Source organism: Python bivittatus, unplaced genomic scaffold, assembly GCF_059951505.1.
Source record: "Python bivittatus isolate LINGU-HERP-01145 unplaced genomic scaffold, Pbiv_v1 ctg000480_np1212, whole genome shotgun sequence".
NCBI classification, from domain to species: Eukaryota; Metazoa; Chordata; class Lepidosauria; order Squamata; family Pythonidae; genus Python; species Python bivittatus.
In genome coordinates, this window is record NW_028277075.1 from 84,774,277 (window position 1) to 84,793,663 (window position 19,387).

General features: G+C 38.6%; 1 protein-coding gene across 3 annotated transcripts in view; it reads right to left on the reverse strand.

Moving 5' to 3' along the window:
* Positions 1 to 3,819: 3,819 nt before the first annotated feature.
* HEG1 (heart development protein with EGF like domains 1) overlaps positions 3,820 to 19,387 on the reverse strand; it is a 74,855-nt gene continuing 59,287 nt past the window's right edge. For all 3 annotated transcript variants that reach the window (XM_025169350.2, XM_088146459.1, XM_007432486.3), the window contains 9 exons: positions 17,986 to 18,080; positions 17,675 to 17,733; positions 17,253 to 17,413; positions 15,893 to 16,027; positions 11,219 to 11,261; positions 10,839 to 10,876; positions 9,514 to 9,601; positions 8,809 to 8,983; positions 3,820 to 8,019 (listed from right to left, as the gene is read on the reverse strand). In XM_025169350.2, coding sequence (XP_025025118.1) covers positions 7,870 to 8,019; positions 8,809 to 8,983; positions 9,514 to 9,601; positions 10,839 to 10,876; positions 11,219 to 11,261; positions 15,893 to 16,027; positions 17,253 to 17,413; positions 17,675 to 17,733; positions 17,986 to 18,080 — 944 coding nt within the window. In that variant the 3' untranslated portion in view covers positions 3,820 to 7,869. The remainder of the gene's footprint in view (positions 8,020 to 8,808; positions 8,984 to 9,513; positions 9,602 to 10,838; positions 10,877 to 11,218; positions 11,262 to 15,892; positions 16,028 to 17,252; positions 17,414 to 17,674; positions 17,734 to 17,985; positions 18,081 to 19,387) is intronic.

Sequence of the window (19,387 nt, forward strand, 5' to 3'; positions counted from 1 at the left end):
GATCATTAGGTTGAGGACAGAGTTCAAATTTTACTTGACGTCAGAGCTGCAGGTGGATCATATCAGTTAATGTATGGCCAAAGCCCTTCTAAACCTTGAAGTAGACTCTTAATACATTTCTCAGTTTGATCTAAGCATGCACTTAAATAGATAATTTGAAACACGAGGATGCCAGTTGAGTAGAATATGCTAACCTGTTTGTTTGTTTGTTTGTTGTAAAGCTAATTTGATAACAAATTGGTTGGCTGAACAGAAGTAACACAAGACTATTTCTTGGGTCCCAGTTTTACTTCTGCACTTAGACCCCCAATAGGCTCGCAAATGCTATAGAATGCATTTTATGTCACCAGAAGTTCACTCCTCCACTTACTACATTCCTGTGAATGTTCCACTGCCTTTTGGTGTGCATAAAGGGACAAGCTCTAGGTTTCCCCTCCCTCTGGAAAAAAAGAATGAGAAGGGGAAATGTTTCTGTAATTGCTTTTGCTTCAAAGAGGTTGAGGTGGTCCCAGGAGCACAGAAGTTATAAAACTTCACTTCTCTTTCTGGATTTCTACTTAGTTCTGTCAAGTCTGGATTTTGAAAGAATAGCAATCAAAACATATCTGATTAAAGAGCCTTTTTCTCCACTCTAAGCATTTACAACAACCATACATTTAGTTAAATAGTCATTAAGTCCCCATAAATTAAGGAAGACACCACAGGGCTTACTTCTGATGAAATTCTGATTGACATACAATTACCATTTTTCAAATATAATTTGGAGAACACATATTTTTTACATGTGCTATGGGACTGTTTTCATGTTAATTGGAGGACTCTGAAAGAACTCTGAATAACACCTAAAAGACCACACAGCCTACTTTGATTGTTCCCAAGAGGCACAGGTTTTGGCAGATTTTCCTTTCTGCAGGCAGAAATGAAGGTTGGCCTTTGGAAAGAGACATTCTCTTCTGGAAGTCTTCTTCCAGCTGCTGCTGAAAGGTTCACCCCACAACTTGCTCCTCCATCATAAAATCCCCTCTGGAGCAGGTAAAGGATGGCATTTCAGTAACAGAGTGGGGAAGGCTTTAGTTCCAATGCCTTCCAATGCCTTATTGTTTCACTGCCATGCTTCATGTGCTACCCTACCTTCTTCCCTATCAATAGGAACAGGCCCCTAGATTCAAGTCTTTCTCCACCTTTACTGCTTCCTCTTGCCATCCCCATTGGATTCCTAGAATTGTTTAGATGTTATTAACATTATTTAAGCTACCTGTTTGAAAGGTCCTCTTTCTTTTCTTTCCCATTATGTAGAGAAAATAGTATTTGAACAGCAGATGGATTAATTTACTTTATTCCTACATCTTGGAGGAAAGCAGAAACAGCAGTGACTGAGTGCACCAGTGAGTGTCCTCTGTTAATTACTGAAATACATTTTAGATGTTATTTTAAAGGTCAGTATTTATTTTCTGTTTTATAGAATATCTAATGTTAGAGGCACTATTAGGTGTTGGAAAATGCAAACAGAACCATCCTATTACATTAGAACAATTTGACATAGAAAGTTGTGCCTATCCTCTTGGCTGCATTTTTTTTTTTCAAGAAATGGAAGAGAATTTGGATCAGCACTCACGTTGGTTTGATATTTTTCCTCTGCTGTAGGCATGGAAAATGAACAAATCCTGCGTGCCATGATCTCCCCACACCTTGTTCTCAGTTCTCTCTTTCTTATCTCTCCATGTTCGAGTTTTAATGTCAAAAGGGGAAAAAACAGAGCAGTATCCATAGGTACTGGGAGGGAAAATCCAACGTTAGATTGACCTGCTCCGAACTCAAAGCTTTTTCTCTACTTCCAGAAGGAGAACTCTGAAACAACCCATGTTGTTTCCTGGGACATCCGCTCAAGGACAATTGGATTGAAGTCTAATGGGATGTTTTAAATGTCTTTGTGGTGTGGTCTTATTTGCTTTTATGCAGTAATTTCATTTGATGGATATCATGAACAGTTATTTTAAAATATATATTATTTAAATTAATATAATTATGGACTGTTTATGTAGCTCTGTGCCTTCTTCACTAAGGGATCAACTTATGAAAATAAATGGATGGTGTTTAGAAAATATGTGGATTTTATTCTGTTTGTGCTTTGATCACATCCATTTTCCTGTTCTCTCTCCTATATGTGACCCTTGATCCAAGTAAGATAAGACTGTACACTCATGATATAAGTTTCTTTGGCTGAGATTGTGATCCCAGTATAAATCATTATCAGAAGTGAAACCATCAAGTGGGAAACAAAGGTGAAAAAAGAGCGGAAATCAGTTAATCCTTCAATCTCCTTCAGCTGAATTCATAGTTTGAATGACAAGGCAATGTGTCACCAAGAATCTAGATGATGATAATAAGTAGTTAAACAGAAATATGTGACACATTCATGTAAAGAAAGTGAAATCCTGAAGATTCTACCACTAATTCTCTACATAATAGGTGAATTTGTGGAAAATGGTACTCAATTACAGAACAGAACTGGCCTTCAAAGCAAAAGTTTTTTCAACCTGTCTGCCTTGCTGTAAAACAAATTCCTTAGAGATGCAACAACTCTGGTACCCATTTGTTGCTCATTAATTTGCACATACTCTAGCATGAATTTCAGTGGGAAAAGCAGCATATCTACTGTATATCTGAAGTCCTTTAAAAGAGATGGAATAGTAGATTCATACATACAGTCCAGATGTTCAGTTGGATGGACTCAAGCTTAGGTTATATGTTGAAAAGAGCTTGAAGATTATTGAAAAATGCATAGAAATAATTGGATTCCTAATAAATGCTGTCTAATTCTGAAACATGCTCAGTAATTAAGAGGGAACCCAGTCCCATATGTAGATATACTTCTTAATTATGATGTTCATCATAACTAATTCAGCTCTCATTGATTTCAGTGTTTTACTCCATTCGTCTGGATCCAACTCAGAATGGCTACAATGGGTTTCAAAGCCAAGTATATGTAGTAGAAAAGCAAATTAGAAATAATATATTACTTCTTATATATACATTATTTCCTGGTGTTAACATCCAATATATTTATTTCCGGGACAATGTTTCATAGTCTTATGCAACTTTTATTACCATGAACTGTGCTATTTTAAACCACTAGCAGATGTTTACTTGATACCTCTTTTAGTTAGGACCTTGGACTTGCATGGAATGATTTAAATAGATCTTCCAGTCCATTGGCGCTGTTGTCATAGATGATTGCTTTCTTCGTACCCCAAGTTTTTGACCTGAGCTTACACTCTTAAATATTTTATATTATACAGCTGGCCAAAGTCTGTGCTATTGCTTGTACGACCCAACACTGGAGGGCTGAGTAACTTTAAGTGAGCTTTTGTCTTTCTTGTTGATGTGAATATCTGTGGAATATTTTAATACAGTAGTTGTATTCTTCCATATATAGATTCTATATGTTCCTGAGAAGAACCTCCAATACTTTGGAATAAGGTTGCCACTTGGGAGAAAATCTTTTTGGTAGTGGTATTCCAGCTATTGAACAACTCCCAAGAAAGTCTGCCTCATGCTGTCTTTGTGGTCTTTTCAAAATCAAATGAAGACCATCATGTACAAATTCAGTAAATCCAGACATCAGAATGCATCTGCTGAGATAAGATTCCTCAGCTGTCCCAGGATTCTAGAATTCATGTTACTTTTATACATGATGATCTCAAAATCCACTGCCATAGTTACTTGCCTATCTATCAACTAGTAATTACTTAATTCATCTTCCATATGGAACTGTAGATTGGTAGAAGCCCTGATTGTACCAATAAAAGCTCATGTTGAGAATATTATTAATACTTTTATTGTAGCCTTTTTTTACATACTGACTAGAACGCCAGAGTTCAAATATGTTGGATGCTGGTATAAAAATAATCCAATTTTTAGAAATTATACTTTGGAACTACATTATTGTATAATTAGTGGAGGTTGCAAATAAGATATGATTTTAAATAACACTGTGTTGGAAAATTAAAATAAACAAAACAAAACAGAAGATATGTTCACAGATATGCAAAGCTGAACAATGTACAATAGATAATTACAAGTCAGTAATGGTCAGTACATTCAGGGTCATCATGGAGAAAAACAGCAAGGCATTATTTCTCTTTGAAGGTATCATATGCAGCTTTGAGCCTGATCTAATAAAAGTGACAAATGTAAATTTTATAAGAAAACAAAAAGACTGAGAAGGTTTCATGTAAAACTAACATTAGGTTCAAACTTTTCACATACTCATATAGAAGTTATAATTTTAATAAATGGTTTAAGATTGTACATGTTTCTCTAAAGGACGTTCTGTGAAGCAAACTGATTTCATAGAAATCAGTGCTTATTATTCTTGCAAAAAATATCTGAGTTATAAATTTGACCAAGAAAACAGGGACAGGCAGTTTTTAATGCAATTGAGGTGAGGAGGGGGCAGCAGTTGATCACCCCTGAATTAAAGTTCCCATACTCATAAGTATTTATGTTACAATCAGAAGGTCAGGCCCCCCAGGGAAAAAAATTCTATTTGGTCTGATGGGACTTACTTTATGTAAGTACATAGATTCATAACCTCAATTATTTTGCAAAATACTATAACCTCAAAATAGTCAAGTTTGCCCCTTTGTAAAAAGTAAATAAATAAAACCCAATTTAGGTTTCTAAATGTCAGTTTCAGCATATTGACATGAAACAATGATAATTCAAGACAATCAGCTGGAAAAATCCAATTATTTCAGCTAAATAAATTAATAACTAGTTTGGCTCCCCTTTATGCAGGGAAGGTGTTTTTTTTTTTTGTTGCTTGGCAACAAAATTAAACTCCACAGAGCTTCCACTGTTATCATCTTTGAAGAATACATTTGCAGTGGAAATATATGCCTACTTATGACAAGTTAAGAAATTGTTATAGTTCTCCCCAAGGAAATATGAGAATGGTGGTTTGCCAAAATTACTAAGAATTCACTGTATGAAACCTGTCCATCTAAGCACAAAGCTACAATCTCCAGGATGTCTACTGGCAGAATTCCCTTAGTAAGGTCAGGGATATAATGGATTCAATTAAGGGACTGAAATTTTTGTTTAAATTTGTGATGTAAATTGATGGTGTAAGCAACAGTTCAGTTGTTTAAACTAAGGGAATGACACCTTTCTAGGAAAGTGAACACAGAACACAGTTGGCTCTTCCTACCTAAAAACAAAGTCCTGCTTGAAAGACTTAGGCCCTTCATGTTGTTCATGGAGCTATCAAGCAGATGGTTTGAACTAGCAGCGCTGTTACGTCTGGCAGTACTGACCATCTCTTCAGGGCATATGTATGCTGTCCTGATGTAGCCCAAATCATAATGTGACTTCATGCTGGATAGGCTCTCCCCTTCCCCCCAAGTCATTTCATGCATGTGAATCACTTTGGTTGGATCCAATGATTCACATTTATACTTCCTGTCAGGCAGGATCAGCTTTGGGGAAAACCTTCAGATAATGGAGGGTTTTCTACAGTCTGAAGTTCATCAAGCAGCAAATCTCAGTACAGAAGGCAGCAATCTGAACTGCACACAGTTAAATATAAATACTGCTGATAATGTTGTTCCTACATCATTTCATAAATGGAACAGATACATTGTGCCTGAAACAAAATGGAACAGACTGCTTAGTACAGTTTCCCTCAACCTGATGTGTTCCTGGTGTTTTAGGAATATAACCTTCAGTTATAATCCCAGCATAGGTTGGGGAAAAACTGCTTAGTCTGTCTTGATTATGTGCCATCAAGTCAGTGTCATCTCTTAGTGACTACATAGATTTTCTCCATGACGATCAGTCCCTAACCTGGTCCTTCAAGTCTTCCAATGGCGCACCCATTACCACCATAACTGGCTCCATCCACCTTGCTGCAGGTCGCCCCTTCTCTTTCCTTCCGCCTCTCCCATCATTAGAGCCTGCTTAGTCTATAAGTAGAAGAGGACCAATATGCAGTTAGATGTACAGATGTGGCTGCTTTAGTTTTATCTTAGCCTCTTGAGCTGATCAAATTCTCCAGAAATACCATGGGAAATTGTTATAATTCCTGGATTCCCAATATAATGGCCAGGGACAACAATGTGCCTTTTGATGCCCACCAAGCTTCCTTCCCTAATTTTTTTCTTCTGGATTTTAATTTTGAAACAATGTATGTGAAGCTAGTCTGCTGCAAAGCAAAGTAGCATCCTACAACATAACTAATATTTCTGATAATGTCTCAGACCCCAGAGGCATTCTTAATAAATAAACTGGTGGATGGATGTACCTCACTGCCCTGCCTTTTGTATTTTGTGACTAGCCACTTGTTATTTCATGAGTGTCCATAGTATGCTCCCAAAATGTCAACAGTGCTAAATTGACTACTCTGATTACAGAGTTAGGTATAGCCATAGAGGATAGTTCCACTGGTAATTCACGGACTTCAGAGATTATTCAGTTCTGAATAGCCAGTCCTCCAGGCAAACCAGATGTGTCAGCCTCTATCATGCATGCCTTCATCTGCATCATTGGATAACTTTGAGTACTTTTTTGTACAGTGTTTCAGATAGGAAACTACTGCACAAGGTATGCACAGTCTGCTCCGCTGTGACTCTGAAGGACCAAAGTTGAATTGATCACATGGTCCCCTGTTCAATCTGCTCACGCTCTGTACTGTTCTAATGCATTTATATAAACTGCGCACCCAGTCTCTCCCCATGCATGGATATTCACGGTTAAGTTCAAGTTCCACTCAACCATTCCTGCCAACTTGCCACACCTTGACAAAGATCTCCTTTCAGAATAGCACATGTTTAAAACAGGTATCAAAATTCCCCAGTGTTTTTTTTAAATAAACCAGGAAATGTTATAAAGAAGTATATGAGCATTTACATTAATTAACATATGAGATTAAGCTGTCTTGCATTATTTCCTGATAGTACATTTTGTCCCTTACACAATCTTTATATTGTGAAATGATGTAGGAGCAATTCTGGAGAAGTGGCAAAACTTTGCCGGGATTTGGCCAGTATCACCTATTACAGAAGATTGTATAGCATGCAAATGACCTACACCCTCACTACATTTGGACATTAGGAAGGAGCAAAAAATCCACAGAACATAACTATGCAAGAATATAACTGTTTGTAACTGGCCTGTTGTGCATAGGGAAGAATGAAAAAGGGTAATGAGTTATGCTACAAACGTAGGGCCTAAACAAATAACAGGACAGATCATGAGGGATTTTTTTTTCCTTTCTGGAGAGGGATAAAACTCCACTTTGGATTCCGCATGAGGATCCCACATCTCTAGGCCATATTCCCGTACCCATCTCCACCGCTTGGTGAGCAACATGCTGTGAGTACCTCCTAGTAGACACCTGGCAATAGAGGAAGGGCTCTTTCTATAACATTCATCCAAGCCAGCTTTGCATAAAAAGTGGGCAATACAAACCTAGCACACTAGATACTATCTGTAAACACAACACACCCTAGTGGCATCAGATTTAGCGTGTCATCCACAGTGTTTGTTAGTTTTGCTTTCATGATCTAGTATTATGTTCACATTATGTGACACGATTAGTGGTGAGGAAAATACACAGAATGAGCTTCTCCCTTGTCTTTCTGACACCCAGCCATATGGACTTGCTTTTCACACCTGCCTTCTTTTTGCTCTTCAGCAATAGCTAGAGATGGCTCCTTGTGGGCAGCTCTGTCTGAGGTTTTCCACAGGTTCAAAGTCCCTTCCTGTACACAGTTGTGACAACATCTGAGTTGTCTGATGACTGCATACTCAGGAAACACATTGTGTAAAAAGGTTCCATTCGCCTTCCAAGTGCCCTTTTCACTTGCATTAAAAATAATCTCTTCTTCTGCTGTCATCACTAATGAAGGATGGATTATATTGTCCAGGGTAGATACAGGAGTGTCGAGATCCTGGAAGACCTGTGTAGGGGGGATAGACTCCATTTCTTTCTAGTTCAGGATTCCTTAGATTCGTTGGCTAAAAGGAGAGACATTTGGACAGAAAAGAAGGAAAGAATAATTCAACAGTTGCCATTGTTTTAAATGGGCAGAACTAAATATTACACAAGTGGAGTTTCTGTGGCAGGCTTCCTCCCCCCACCCCTCCCCTTGCCTTTCAGCTTCTTATGCTGTTAGAAACGGAGGGAATTGTACCTCCTCATCATTCTTCTATTGGAAGGCATTCTATAATAATGAGAATTGAATTCCAACCCCATGGGATTTAAATATTAATATAAGTGGAAAACATTATACTGTCTAAAAGAAAACCAAAAAGTGGTCAAAGAAGCAGGGGGATATATGCACATATATGAAATCACTTAATATGATACTATTCTTCTCTCTATTATCTAACCTAGTTAAACATCTTTGGGAATTGAATAATGCAAAGGAAATGTATTCCTGATCAACAATCAACAACTTGGCAACGAATTTAGGACTATTTTAAAATTAAAAAACCCAAAGAAATAAATTCTAATACTTATAATCATATGCAGGCAAAGCAGTGGATACCTACAATCTGCAACACTTAAACATCATTGAGGAAGCTGTTGCGGCTGCCAATCCAAGTAAACAAAATCAGTCAGTATGAAATACTGTATTATATATCATCTCATAACCTTCATTTTGTTCATTTCTCAGCGATCGCTGTATTTTCATTTTGTGTTAAACAACTGATAAGAGAATCCTATTTTTTATCCTATCTCTGTCTGGATCATTGCAAAATGCCTCTCTTTCCCAGACTTTCATTAAATGTAGGAATATGTACCATGTAGTAAACATCTGTCATCTGTAACAGGTTTTTAGTACTCCCATTCTCTTGCATTTCAATGGTTTCTCTGCCCCAGTCTTGAACACGAGGGTTTTTGGGATATTCAGCATACGGTGACATCTGGAAGTCTCCACTTTTGAAGATGAGTTTGCTTATATCATTTTTATTCTTTCTGAAAAGAAAAATATATTTATGTGCAGGCCTATCCCCTCCGTTCAAAGTTAGTGTAGACTGGAAAACTTGGATTCAGAATGCCGACTCAAACATACATTGGGTAGAGGATTATAAAAGGTCATTCTCTCTTAGCCTAATTTACTGATCACAGGATTGTGGCTAGGATATAATACGTTGCCCTAAGCTCTTTGGACAGAAGGCAGGAAAACAAGAACATCAAACTCTGTTCTTTAAGAAACATGAAATAAATAATCTCCAAAACTAATTTCCTCTGTTTAGTATTGGAATATCTGCTTATTATTGCCAACACATTCTTCTTGACATGGTTGAAACCTTTTTCTGTCAGCTTGGACCTTCCTGATTTTTGCAAAGCTAACTGTTTTTTAAACATGCAAAGCAAATTGATCCATAAAGATGTAATCATTATCAGACATTTTCCAAATTAACAACTGGCTTTATTTCTCATTTACGTTATTTAAGCAGGATTTTTTTTAAAAAATCAGAGAATGAGACATTTATGGTACTTACTGGCAGCACGTGACTATGAGAGCTATTCCCATGATAAGCAGAAGTCCCCCTCCAGCTGCTGCGATCACAATGGTGATCAGCTGGTATGCTAAAACAAAGAACAGACAATGTTAAGTACCATTACCTTTTTCTAGAATAACTAGCAATAAGCTGAAAAGTGGCTGTCAGTTTCCTGTTTCCTGTAAAAAGTCCCTTAGCTGTAAACTCTGAACTATGTTGCAGTCATGGAATGTTTATCTCTATCCAGTGTTAGAAGGAAAGATTCAACCAGATCTTGGGACAGTTTGGCTGTAAGTTTTGGTGATGTTAATAAAATCTAATTAAAATATTAGGTTGTTATACTGTTCTCTTTGGGCACGTCCCTTAAAGACAGTCCAAAAACTTTGGCTAGTTCAAAAGGTTGTAAGGCAATAGGGTTTGGCAGTCACATTATTTCAAGACACCTGCAAAGGAAGACATTCAATTTCTGATCTCAAGTAAATGTCTGAGTCTTGTTTTGGAATATAAACCATGAGGAACCAGATCGCCAATCTATCTGAATCCTCCAAATTTAGGATATCCTTCAGGCTTATTTAGGCTTATTTGATTTAGGGAGCGCTACATGCAAAGCTTTTTCTGTCACAAAGAAAGGACTCTAGAGTGCCACTGGATCAGAATCCCATATTATGTCCTATCACCTTTCTAGGGTTCTGTTGAATTTCTTTTCTTTCTTGTTTAAATTGTGCATTCAGTAATCACCAGGATCCACCTCAATGAGACACTTGGGAGCCACAGTCATCTCCCTCACAAAGCATCTTGTTTCAACTTGAAGGCTGCTACATCTGCGCATAAGCCCATTTTCTCCACCACACTAACATGACTACTCCAGGCCTCCAATCAGAAGTGGGTGTGATGTCACTTCAGAATTTTGTGTCAGGTAAATCTTTTGCTTAAGCCTTTGACAAAATGAAGCATCTTTTCAAAGATCCACACACCAGAGTCAGTTGGAATCCAAATGGGTGAATGAATGAATGAATGAATGAATGAACGCACGCACGCACGCACGCACGCACACAGAGGAAGAGAGAGAAGGTTAAGACAAAGTTATAAATATATTAATCAGCAACCAAACCTGGAGGAATTGCAAATTTTGAATACATATATTTAAATTATCTAGGTTTAGCTACTTTTGATGTAAATATTTTCTAAACTGGTTTTATATAACTATATGTGATTTATCATTGATGAGTTATCACTGATAACCCTATAATGGAAGGAGGTATTAAAATTAAGGAATACAAATAAAACCAGATGGAACAGGTAAGGACACTGGACTGGATACGTACGATTCCTACAGTTGAATCCTCCCAATCCAAATGGACAACTGAAAAGAAAACAGTGGTGATAGTGTTTTAGTCTCTTAAGTATGAATCCACAGCCTAGAAAATGAGGGGAGTGGAAAGGACCGCTCTCCTGTCAATTCTAACTCTAAAGCTCTGCCTCCTCCCGTGGGCTGATTCATCTGAGACTCACCAGCACCCTGGGATTCTCGTTTGTTCCTCAAAGAGCAACTAATTTTGTATGCAGTCATTCTTACAAGGAGGCCCACCTCATTTCCTCCCTACCCCCTCCTCCATGCAGTGGACATGGGCAGCCGAGGACATCTAGGCTTAAATTCATGTGAGTATATTAAAAACAAAGAAAAATGGTTCCATATTTTTCATACCTCACACAAGTGTCATTCTCAAGTTTATATCCATCTTCACATGCTAAAAATCAGAGAAAGGTTTTTTATGAATAAATACCAATAACTGAAAAAAATATAATGGTTTAGATTCAAAGAATTACTTTAGCTGTACAGTGTAAATGTTTGCTTTTTAAAAAGCTGAGATACTTTGGTCAACACTTTTTCTGCAAATCAGTTTCACATCTGATTTGCTATGAGACAATAGCAGATGTTCTATGGGTTCCATAGAATCAACTGCGCCATTCTTTTAATTCCCAGCAGTGATCCTCAGAAAATACAATGTAAGGACTGTGTAAGATCCTTAATTAGCTAAAGAAGGTAGTGAAGTGAAAGTCTTTACTAATCAATATCTGTCCAGAGTCTTATATATGCAAATAAAATACAATAAGTAGTTAAATGTGTTTAAGCCAATTGACCAGTGGAGGTCAGTATTAACCCACAATAGTGGCAGTGATTAAACATTCAGTATAGGAAAAGTAGGTAAGGAAATCAACAGGAGTTCAGCTCAACTCCAAAACTTCATCTGGGGGGGGAGGGGGGGTTAGAAGACATCAAATAAGCCCTATTTTCTCTTTTGCGGGGAGAAAAGCAGCTTGGAGGTAATTATAGGTAGGAAATAAATGAAGGGAACTTTAGGTAAATGGCTCCCACTCATTTCTTTGCTCAGTCTTTCGGTGGTGAAAATGTTATTTGGGGGAAATAGACACATGTTGGGATGACCAACATTTGAAAAAGAAACCTGCAGTATGGCCGACTGAAATCAATCAATCAATCAATCAGGAGAGCAGCATCTAATCAGATAATTATTACAACAGTCCCCAGTCAAGCAGTTAAGTACTGTATGACTAAACAGATGCTTTTCATTTCAATCCTTCTCTTATCTCTGATCATTCCAAACACTGGTGGTGAAATTCATGAAATTCCTATAAGTTATTCCCTTTGATTCATTATTACTGATTCCTGGTTCAGTACTGAACCATTGAATATTGCTCTCCATACAGTGGAGTCATTCCCTGGATCAATTCCTACAACCCACTGGAGGAGGAGAGCCATGTTAGTCAATGGTAGCAAAACACTCAGGAGGACTCTGGGAGCGCCTTTTCCAACGAACAAATTTTATTTTAAAAAACCCTATCAATCTAGCCACTCCACTAGCTGAAGCTCACAAAAGCTCATGCTTTTTCAAAATAGCATGTATTCGTCAGAAAAGGTGCTCCCAGACTCCTCCTGATTGTTTTGCTTCAACCCAGACAGTGCATCTTGCACATTCACCCTTGTGCGCCATTTGTGTACAGACAACTAGGTCTGTCAGAACAGCCATTTTATTAGCCCTCCCGGCCACCGCAAAGCATACTGAAAGATTTCCTCATCCACTTCCAAGCCCCCTGCCAAAGCCAGAGAGAAAGAAAGATAGAAAATTCCACTGTAACCTAGCTAGGGAGAAAGCACCACTAAACATACCTTCCATCTGCTTCTGTTCATTTTTCACTCCCCCCCCCCGCCCCAGTGTAGCTATAGGGGAGAAGTAAAAAACATGACAGAGCACCTGTATAGGCCCCACTTTCATAGGACATTTTGAGTTTCTGTCTTGATCTTGGGAGAAGTAAGGATAGCAGTTCCTATCACATGATTGATTGGCTAGGCTTAGTTGAAACAAATGCACCCCAGGGGACAGCTGATTGGGATGATTAATCCTTTTGGAATTCCCACAATACAGTGACTCCGCCCCAGACATTGACCAGTTAAGCACATCATGAGACTAGAGCAACTGTGTCTAAGCACCACCATTGTCAAATTTGGGGCACTACAATAGAATACTGAGATATTCAGAGAGACTGAGTAATCTATCCATTGCACAGGTATAGTCTATAACCCATTCTCATAACATCCTTAGCCCAGTCAACCACTAACTCTGTCAGTCTTCTTACTGGTAGTTCTGGCAGCACACAATCACACTGAGTCAAAAGTCACCTCTTTGGGAATGCAAAATTCCCACCTAGTTTCTCCAGGAAGCGTCCAATATTCACTTGCAGCAGGAGAGTTCTGGCAAAGCTTCATGATACACTAGGTCTTTTCCCACTGACCAGATAAGCAGCAGTAAGGTGGCCTGGCCACTTTGACCAATTAGTATTTGGGCGGTGTGTCCTGTATTGCCAGGCCTGGCCAATGAGAAGTTGGCATTTTCAGGTGCTCCTTCCCTCCAGCTCTTATTCTTAGAGGACAAGTTCTACAAAATGGGCAATCCCAGATGATAAAAGACCAGAGGTTGTTTAATATCATCAGAGACTGGGTTTGCTTAGCCTAAATTTAAATCTCTGATTCATGAGAGACAATCCTGCTCCCTAGATCTTCCTGATTGTTGTTATCGTTGTTTTATTTTTATTTTTTTCTTGTAGTGAAGTAATTGAGACAAGTGAAGCAAGTCATTTGCCCAAGTTACTTCACTTTAATCACGTTTTGCACTATGGACCCTTTTAATTTTCATGTAATAGATCTTCATAGGCCCGATGGGAGATCTACTTAGGTAAGAATTGTCAGCTCAGATGAGTCTTCCTTGGAGGAAGACAGACAGACAGGCAGACAGACAGACACACATTTTAAACATGTAGCAAAGAAACAACTAAAACAAGTGTGTGTGCGTGTGTGTGTGTTTAGGATTGCATCCCATTTTTAATTTCCTTTCTAACAGGGATTTATACTATGAATGCCTACAAAATATTTGTGTGGGAAATTTTTCTTAATGTGATGTACTGCCTCCTCTCTGAATTTACATTTTTCTGTTAAATGCCACCAAAATTGTTCTCTTTACCAGAGCTAGGTGGTAAATCTTTTAACGAAAGGTCAGCCAACTAGCAACAATAGTTTGGTTGGCTCAAAGTAGGCAATTAGCTGGTTTAATGACCATATTTGCCCACCCAACAGAAATTACTTTCTGATGTGCAGCTCCATCTTTATATTCTATAAGCTAAAAAACCAATTTCCGCAACCAGATAATAGTAGGTATAACCATATTTTCATGTATTTGGAGCACTGCCATATAGAAGTGCTTCTCTTTTTCCATAGCTGGGTGTAACATTTGGATCAACTTTTAGCCCTGGTGTTTTGGGCATTGTGCCAGAAATAAAGGAAGACGTAGAATGTTAGGAGGGCGAGAGGCAATGGAATGCAGTACTTTTGTGTGCTTCATAATTAGGTAAAAGAAATAAAACAATAGCCCTTTTCATCCTTGTAGAACAAGATACATGTGCCAAGAGGAACCAGAATTCAGTCCTCTTTTATCTGGAATTGTCTTGTGGGACTTCTCTAAAGGTGAACATTAAGACAATGGACTTACACAGCAAGAAAGCAGAAGACATATCTAATAATGGGAAGGGTTAGATACTGAGGGAAGAATTAGAAGTTTACAAGCTGTAGTAATTCTCAGTATTTTCCAATCACAGAATATTCTGGAGACTTCAGAGAGCTAGGCTGAAGATGGTGAGGCTGGATACAAAGACCATGCTAAGCCCCAGTGTGCTTTATTTGGTTTTGGTTTAGTTCAGTGTATGAACCCAATTGTTATGGTTGCAAACTATCTTGTTTGTTGTTATATGTTTAATTTTTTTTCTTGGTATGCTTGCATTTTGTTGTTTTTATCTGGATTGGAGTTGGGCAGCATCTAAGTAATAATAATAATGATATCCAAACTCACTTATAGCTTATTTAACAAATCATACTCACAAAAAACTGGCTTAGCATGATCCAAATCTGTAATCTAGAATGTGTATTTTAGATTGTATTCATGTGAATGTGTAAGTAGTCAATGAATTCTGCAAAGTATTCTGTGATGAAATGGAAATGGAAATGGAAGAGTATTATGGAGGCCATCAAAAATGTTTTCCCTACCAGACTGGATTAGACCCAATTTCATTACAGTATCTCCCAAATATGCAACTTTTCCTGTTTTTCAGTTTTTGTTCGAAATTGAGATTAATAGAAGAGATTGCTATGGCTACAATTGTGAATAGGAAAAAATGGGGTCACATTGCTGAAATCTAGATAAGATTTGAAATTTAGATGTGTTATGGTTCAATCAGCATAGTATTAAATGCCCGCGGAGATGCACAGAGGATAAAGTTTTGTTTTGCCACAAATGGAACGTATTCTGATAAACATTCAGTAAGTCATATTGGCTCAGATTGTGGGTTATTCACTTTGAAAGACAAAAACAATTCATACTTTTCAAACAATGTGAAGGATCCACTGAAAGAGCTTAGAGTCAAGAACAATTAACTTTTTTACTTCCCTTGGAGATCAGACAAAACAGAGACAGAAATAACTGCACTATGTCATCTCTAAAAATTTAATTTTCTTTACAAGAATATCAGACTCCTCCCTGGCCCGCTCCCTTTTATTTATTTATTTTTCTGGCTCTGCAAAAAGATAATATTATTGCTTCACAGAGAGCGGGCAGAAGACAATATCCCCAATATCTCCACTCTAGTTAAATAAGGACTGAGAAACCCAGTAAGCTCTTAATACTTATTCAGAGAGCAGAGCTCCTTAGCATGCATAGAAATGCAAGGAATTGTGTTGATCTGCATAAAATCCTTTGAACTGGAACCAAAAGATTAAAGACCAGTCCCAGCCACCTAGCTGTGTAAGGCACAATACCTCTGCATGAATGATCCAGTTTGTTATACTTGAAATACCCAGGTTTGCACTGGCAAACTGCAATGCCATCCAAGTCTACACACACAGAAGTCTCTTTGTCACATTCCGGATCTTTATGTTTACAGAGACCACCAGCTAGAGAGAGAGAGCGAGAGAGAGAGAGAGAGAGAGAGAGAGAGAGAACATTTGCAGTGTTATAACTTTGCTTGGAAAGAAAAAAGCATCTTGGCTGGATTCTTTCTCTGCAGCTACAACTTTTACTTGACTCTGTATTCAGCTTCCCTTTTGAGATGCCAGGTTAAAGGACCAAGCAATACTATGCTTGCTCATCTCTCAAAGAAGAAAAACAAAACCCACCTTGTTTTGTTTCAAGTTACATCAATAAAGCTAAACTTGCAGCTGGGAGGACAGAATCTTTGAAATCCCAAAGTACCCTCTTGTGGTCATCTAAATTGTATGCTTCTAAGAGTCCCACCCAAATAAAAACAACCCTAAGAATATACTGAGTCAGTTGCCAAGCAAAATGGGCATTAAAATGAGAAGCTTAGCTGAAATGAATTTCTACTCTATTAACACTTTTTCTGCGGATGAGACTACAAAAGATTGCCCTGCTCTTCCCTGAGTTTGCATCATTGCTAAATTTCTATATGAAATTTAGCACACAATGCCAGTTAAGTTACTTTTAGAGATAGGAAATGTTATGCCTCTCTGCTTTTTTTCTTTTTATATTCTAGACCCCTCAGGAGGGGTTTATATTATACACCGCCCAGGAAACTCATGCTAAAGATGTGGGATTACATCTACCCCAGCAATTTTCTATATTGGTGCTTTGTTTTTGTTTTTCCTGACTTGCGTGTTTTCTCTGCATGTCCTTCATGAGATGCCAAGCGGAGCGATCCTTTTCATAACGTACCCCAAGTGCAGTGGTGTGATTAGTGCCTTAACTGACTGCTGATCTCCACCAACAGATTAAGCCTCTTGAAAAATCTAACTGCCAGGCTAATTTCAAGTCTTTGTAATTGCTATGTTTAAAAACAAACACACACGTATCCTCCCTGTTTTTTTGGTTCTCAGAATCGTGCTCAGGTCATTTTGACAGGTTCAAACATTGTATCTCTGAGATGAAAAGCCTCACACACAACGACAACAACCCTTCCAGGTATAGAATATTTTTATAATGAGACAAATGTCTTACACATGTTGGAACAGACTTGATCTTTGCATCTGAGCCTCTAGAAGCTTTCAGAAGCCTCCAGCTTCAACCAAGGCAGCTTTGAAGGCAATGTTTTGTAGTTTATTGTAAATAAAGATTATTTCAAAACCTTTTTCATTTTCTTTTTAGAAACTCTGCAATATTTACCTCCATAGAGCTGTGTCAGGTTAGAGATGAATTGGCAGGATGGTGGGGGAGTTTTGCAGGCTTGGATATGGCTTTGCACTGTGCTGATTACTTCAGAAAAGGTGACATTGGAGGCCATGGAAAAGGTGCTCAGGATGGATATTTGAACAGTTCCTGCCTGCCTGAAGAGAGAGTGATCCATTTAAAATCTACCTCCTCCTCCTCCTCTTCCTCCAATAGTCAAAGCATAACATAGATATTTTTGAATCTAACCATTGGAATGTTGTGCCTACAGAAAAAAAGCCTTCCACTCCTGGAAAGACCTTCTTGAGTATATATCAAAAAGCCACCAAAATAGCAGCAACACACCAGCCACATCAAGGGGGGAGAAGAGGAGGAGATCAGAGCATACCCCAGCTCTTTCACTGCTATATGCTCCTTACCTTGAGGCTTTAACAGTTGAAGTATAATAACCAGGCAGTGTGGAAAGAGATTTGTTCAGCTGAAAATAAGAAAAAAAAAAGTTGAACCAAGAACTCTAAGCTTGGCAACCCTGCCTTGAACACAGGATTCACCAAGGACACAATACAGCCAGGCAGCTGCCAATGGCATAAAGCTGCCCTCTTACAGCTGGTCTGTCTCTTCCTTTTCCCTCTGATGCCAGATAGCATCAGGAGGTTTGATTAAAACTTCCAAAAGTGTCTTCACAAGATTCCATTATCAAAAAAGATGTAAAGGAGAATTAGACACTCACCAACTTTATGATAACTCCTTCAATTTGATGTAGCTCTGAGTATGACCCTCCAGTTGTGTTAAACATTAGTGGAAACTGGCCAACAAACGTCCTTACTGAAGATGAGAGGACACCTTGTTAGCTAATACTAAGACTAGGTCCCTCTCTCTTTCCCTCATGCATACACACTCTTACACCTCTTCTTTGCAACAATGAAGTAGAAACGTGACGTTTCATATGCAAGTCAGAGCTTTGACTTTATGGGCTCTGTTGAATATTGCACAGCAGCAGACACAAACAAAGGCATTCGGGGGGGGGGGTGTAAACAAAAACCATCTCTAGGAGGACACAACCAAGAGAGGGTATCATCATCATTATTTGTACTTATAACCTGCCTTTTGGCCCATTGGGCACTCCTGGCAGCTACTACCTTTCCCTTCCAGGGATATTTTTTCCCCTTCTTTTCCCCCAGCTGCCTTCCCAACAGCAAAAAAGATACTTTTCCCAGCCATAAGAGAAAAAGCAGCTGGCATGGGATTTTAACTAGAACAAGTTCTGCAGCCTCTCACCATTTGGTTCAACTGCCTTTGTGTGAGTGCTTGAATTGCAAATGTTCACAGATAGCAGAGAAAACAGAGTGTGGGAATATTCCAGGGGCTGGTAGAAGGACACCAAGGAGGAATGCAGTTCTGGACCTCAGAACAGCTTATCCAACCTGGGTGACCTCCAAGGGTATGGATTTCAACTGCCCAAATACCCCAAAATTCTAGGAATTAAAATTATGGGAGGGTGCTCCAGTCTGGGAAGGTTGCTAGAGAGGCTAAATAATGGAGTTTGGACAGGCTATCAGCATGGGAGGGAAGAAGGAGAGAAAGCTGGTTATCTGTGTAGTAAAGAATGACGGGGAGCTAGAAAAAGACTTGGCTGAGAATTAGTGGAGGTAAAAGGTTTTTGAGATAGAATTATTTTGCTGTGGATATATGGAGAGTTCTAGCATCAGCAGAGAATGAATCTCCCTAGGCTGTGGTCAAGGCGACATGATAATTTGAATTCCCAACATATTACAGAGTCTAGGTTGAGTCAGAAGGCTCTTTGCCAAGGGAGTTTTTCACCAGGTGACCTCTCATGAAGTCTTGATGGAGATGGGGCTGTGCTTTTCATTCATGGCAGTAAGAGTGATCAGTTAAAATACAACCCTAAGAGGTCTGTTTCAGTTTTCACACACACTCCCCGTTTTGGGACCATCAATTTCAATGGAAAAAAATTGAGAAAACAGCGACACAGGATGCAGGGAGAAGAAAGAGGAGGGAGACTCAAATGAATATTTTGCCCTGAAGTTCTCAAAGTCTTAAAAAGACCTTAGTTTAAACCAGATGACGAATAATGTCCAGTACTGTAGCTGGTCCCATGTGAATTGGGTTTA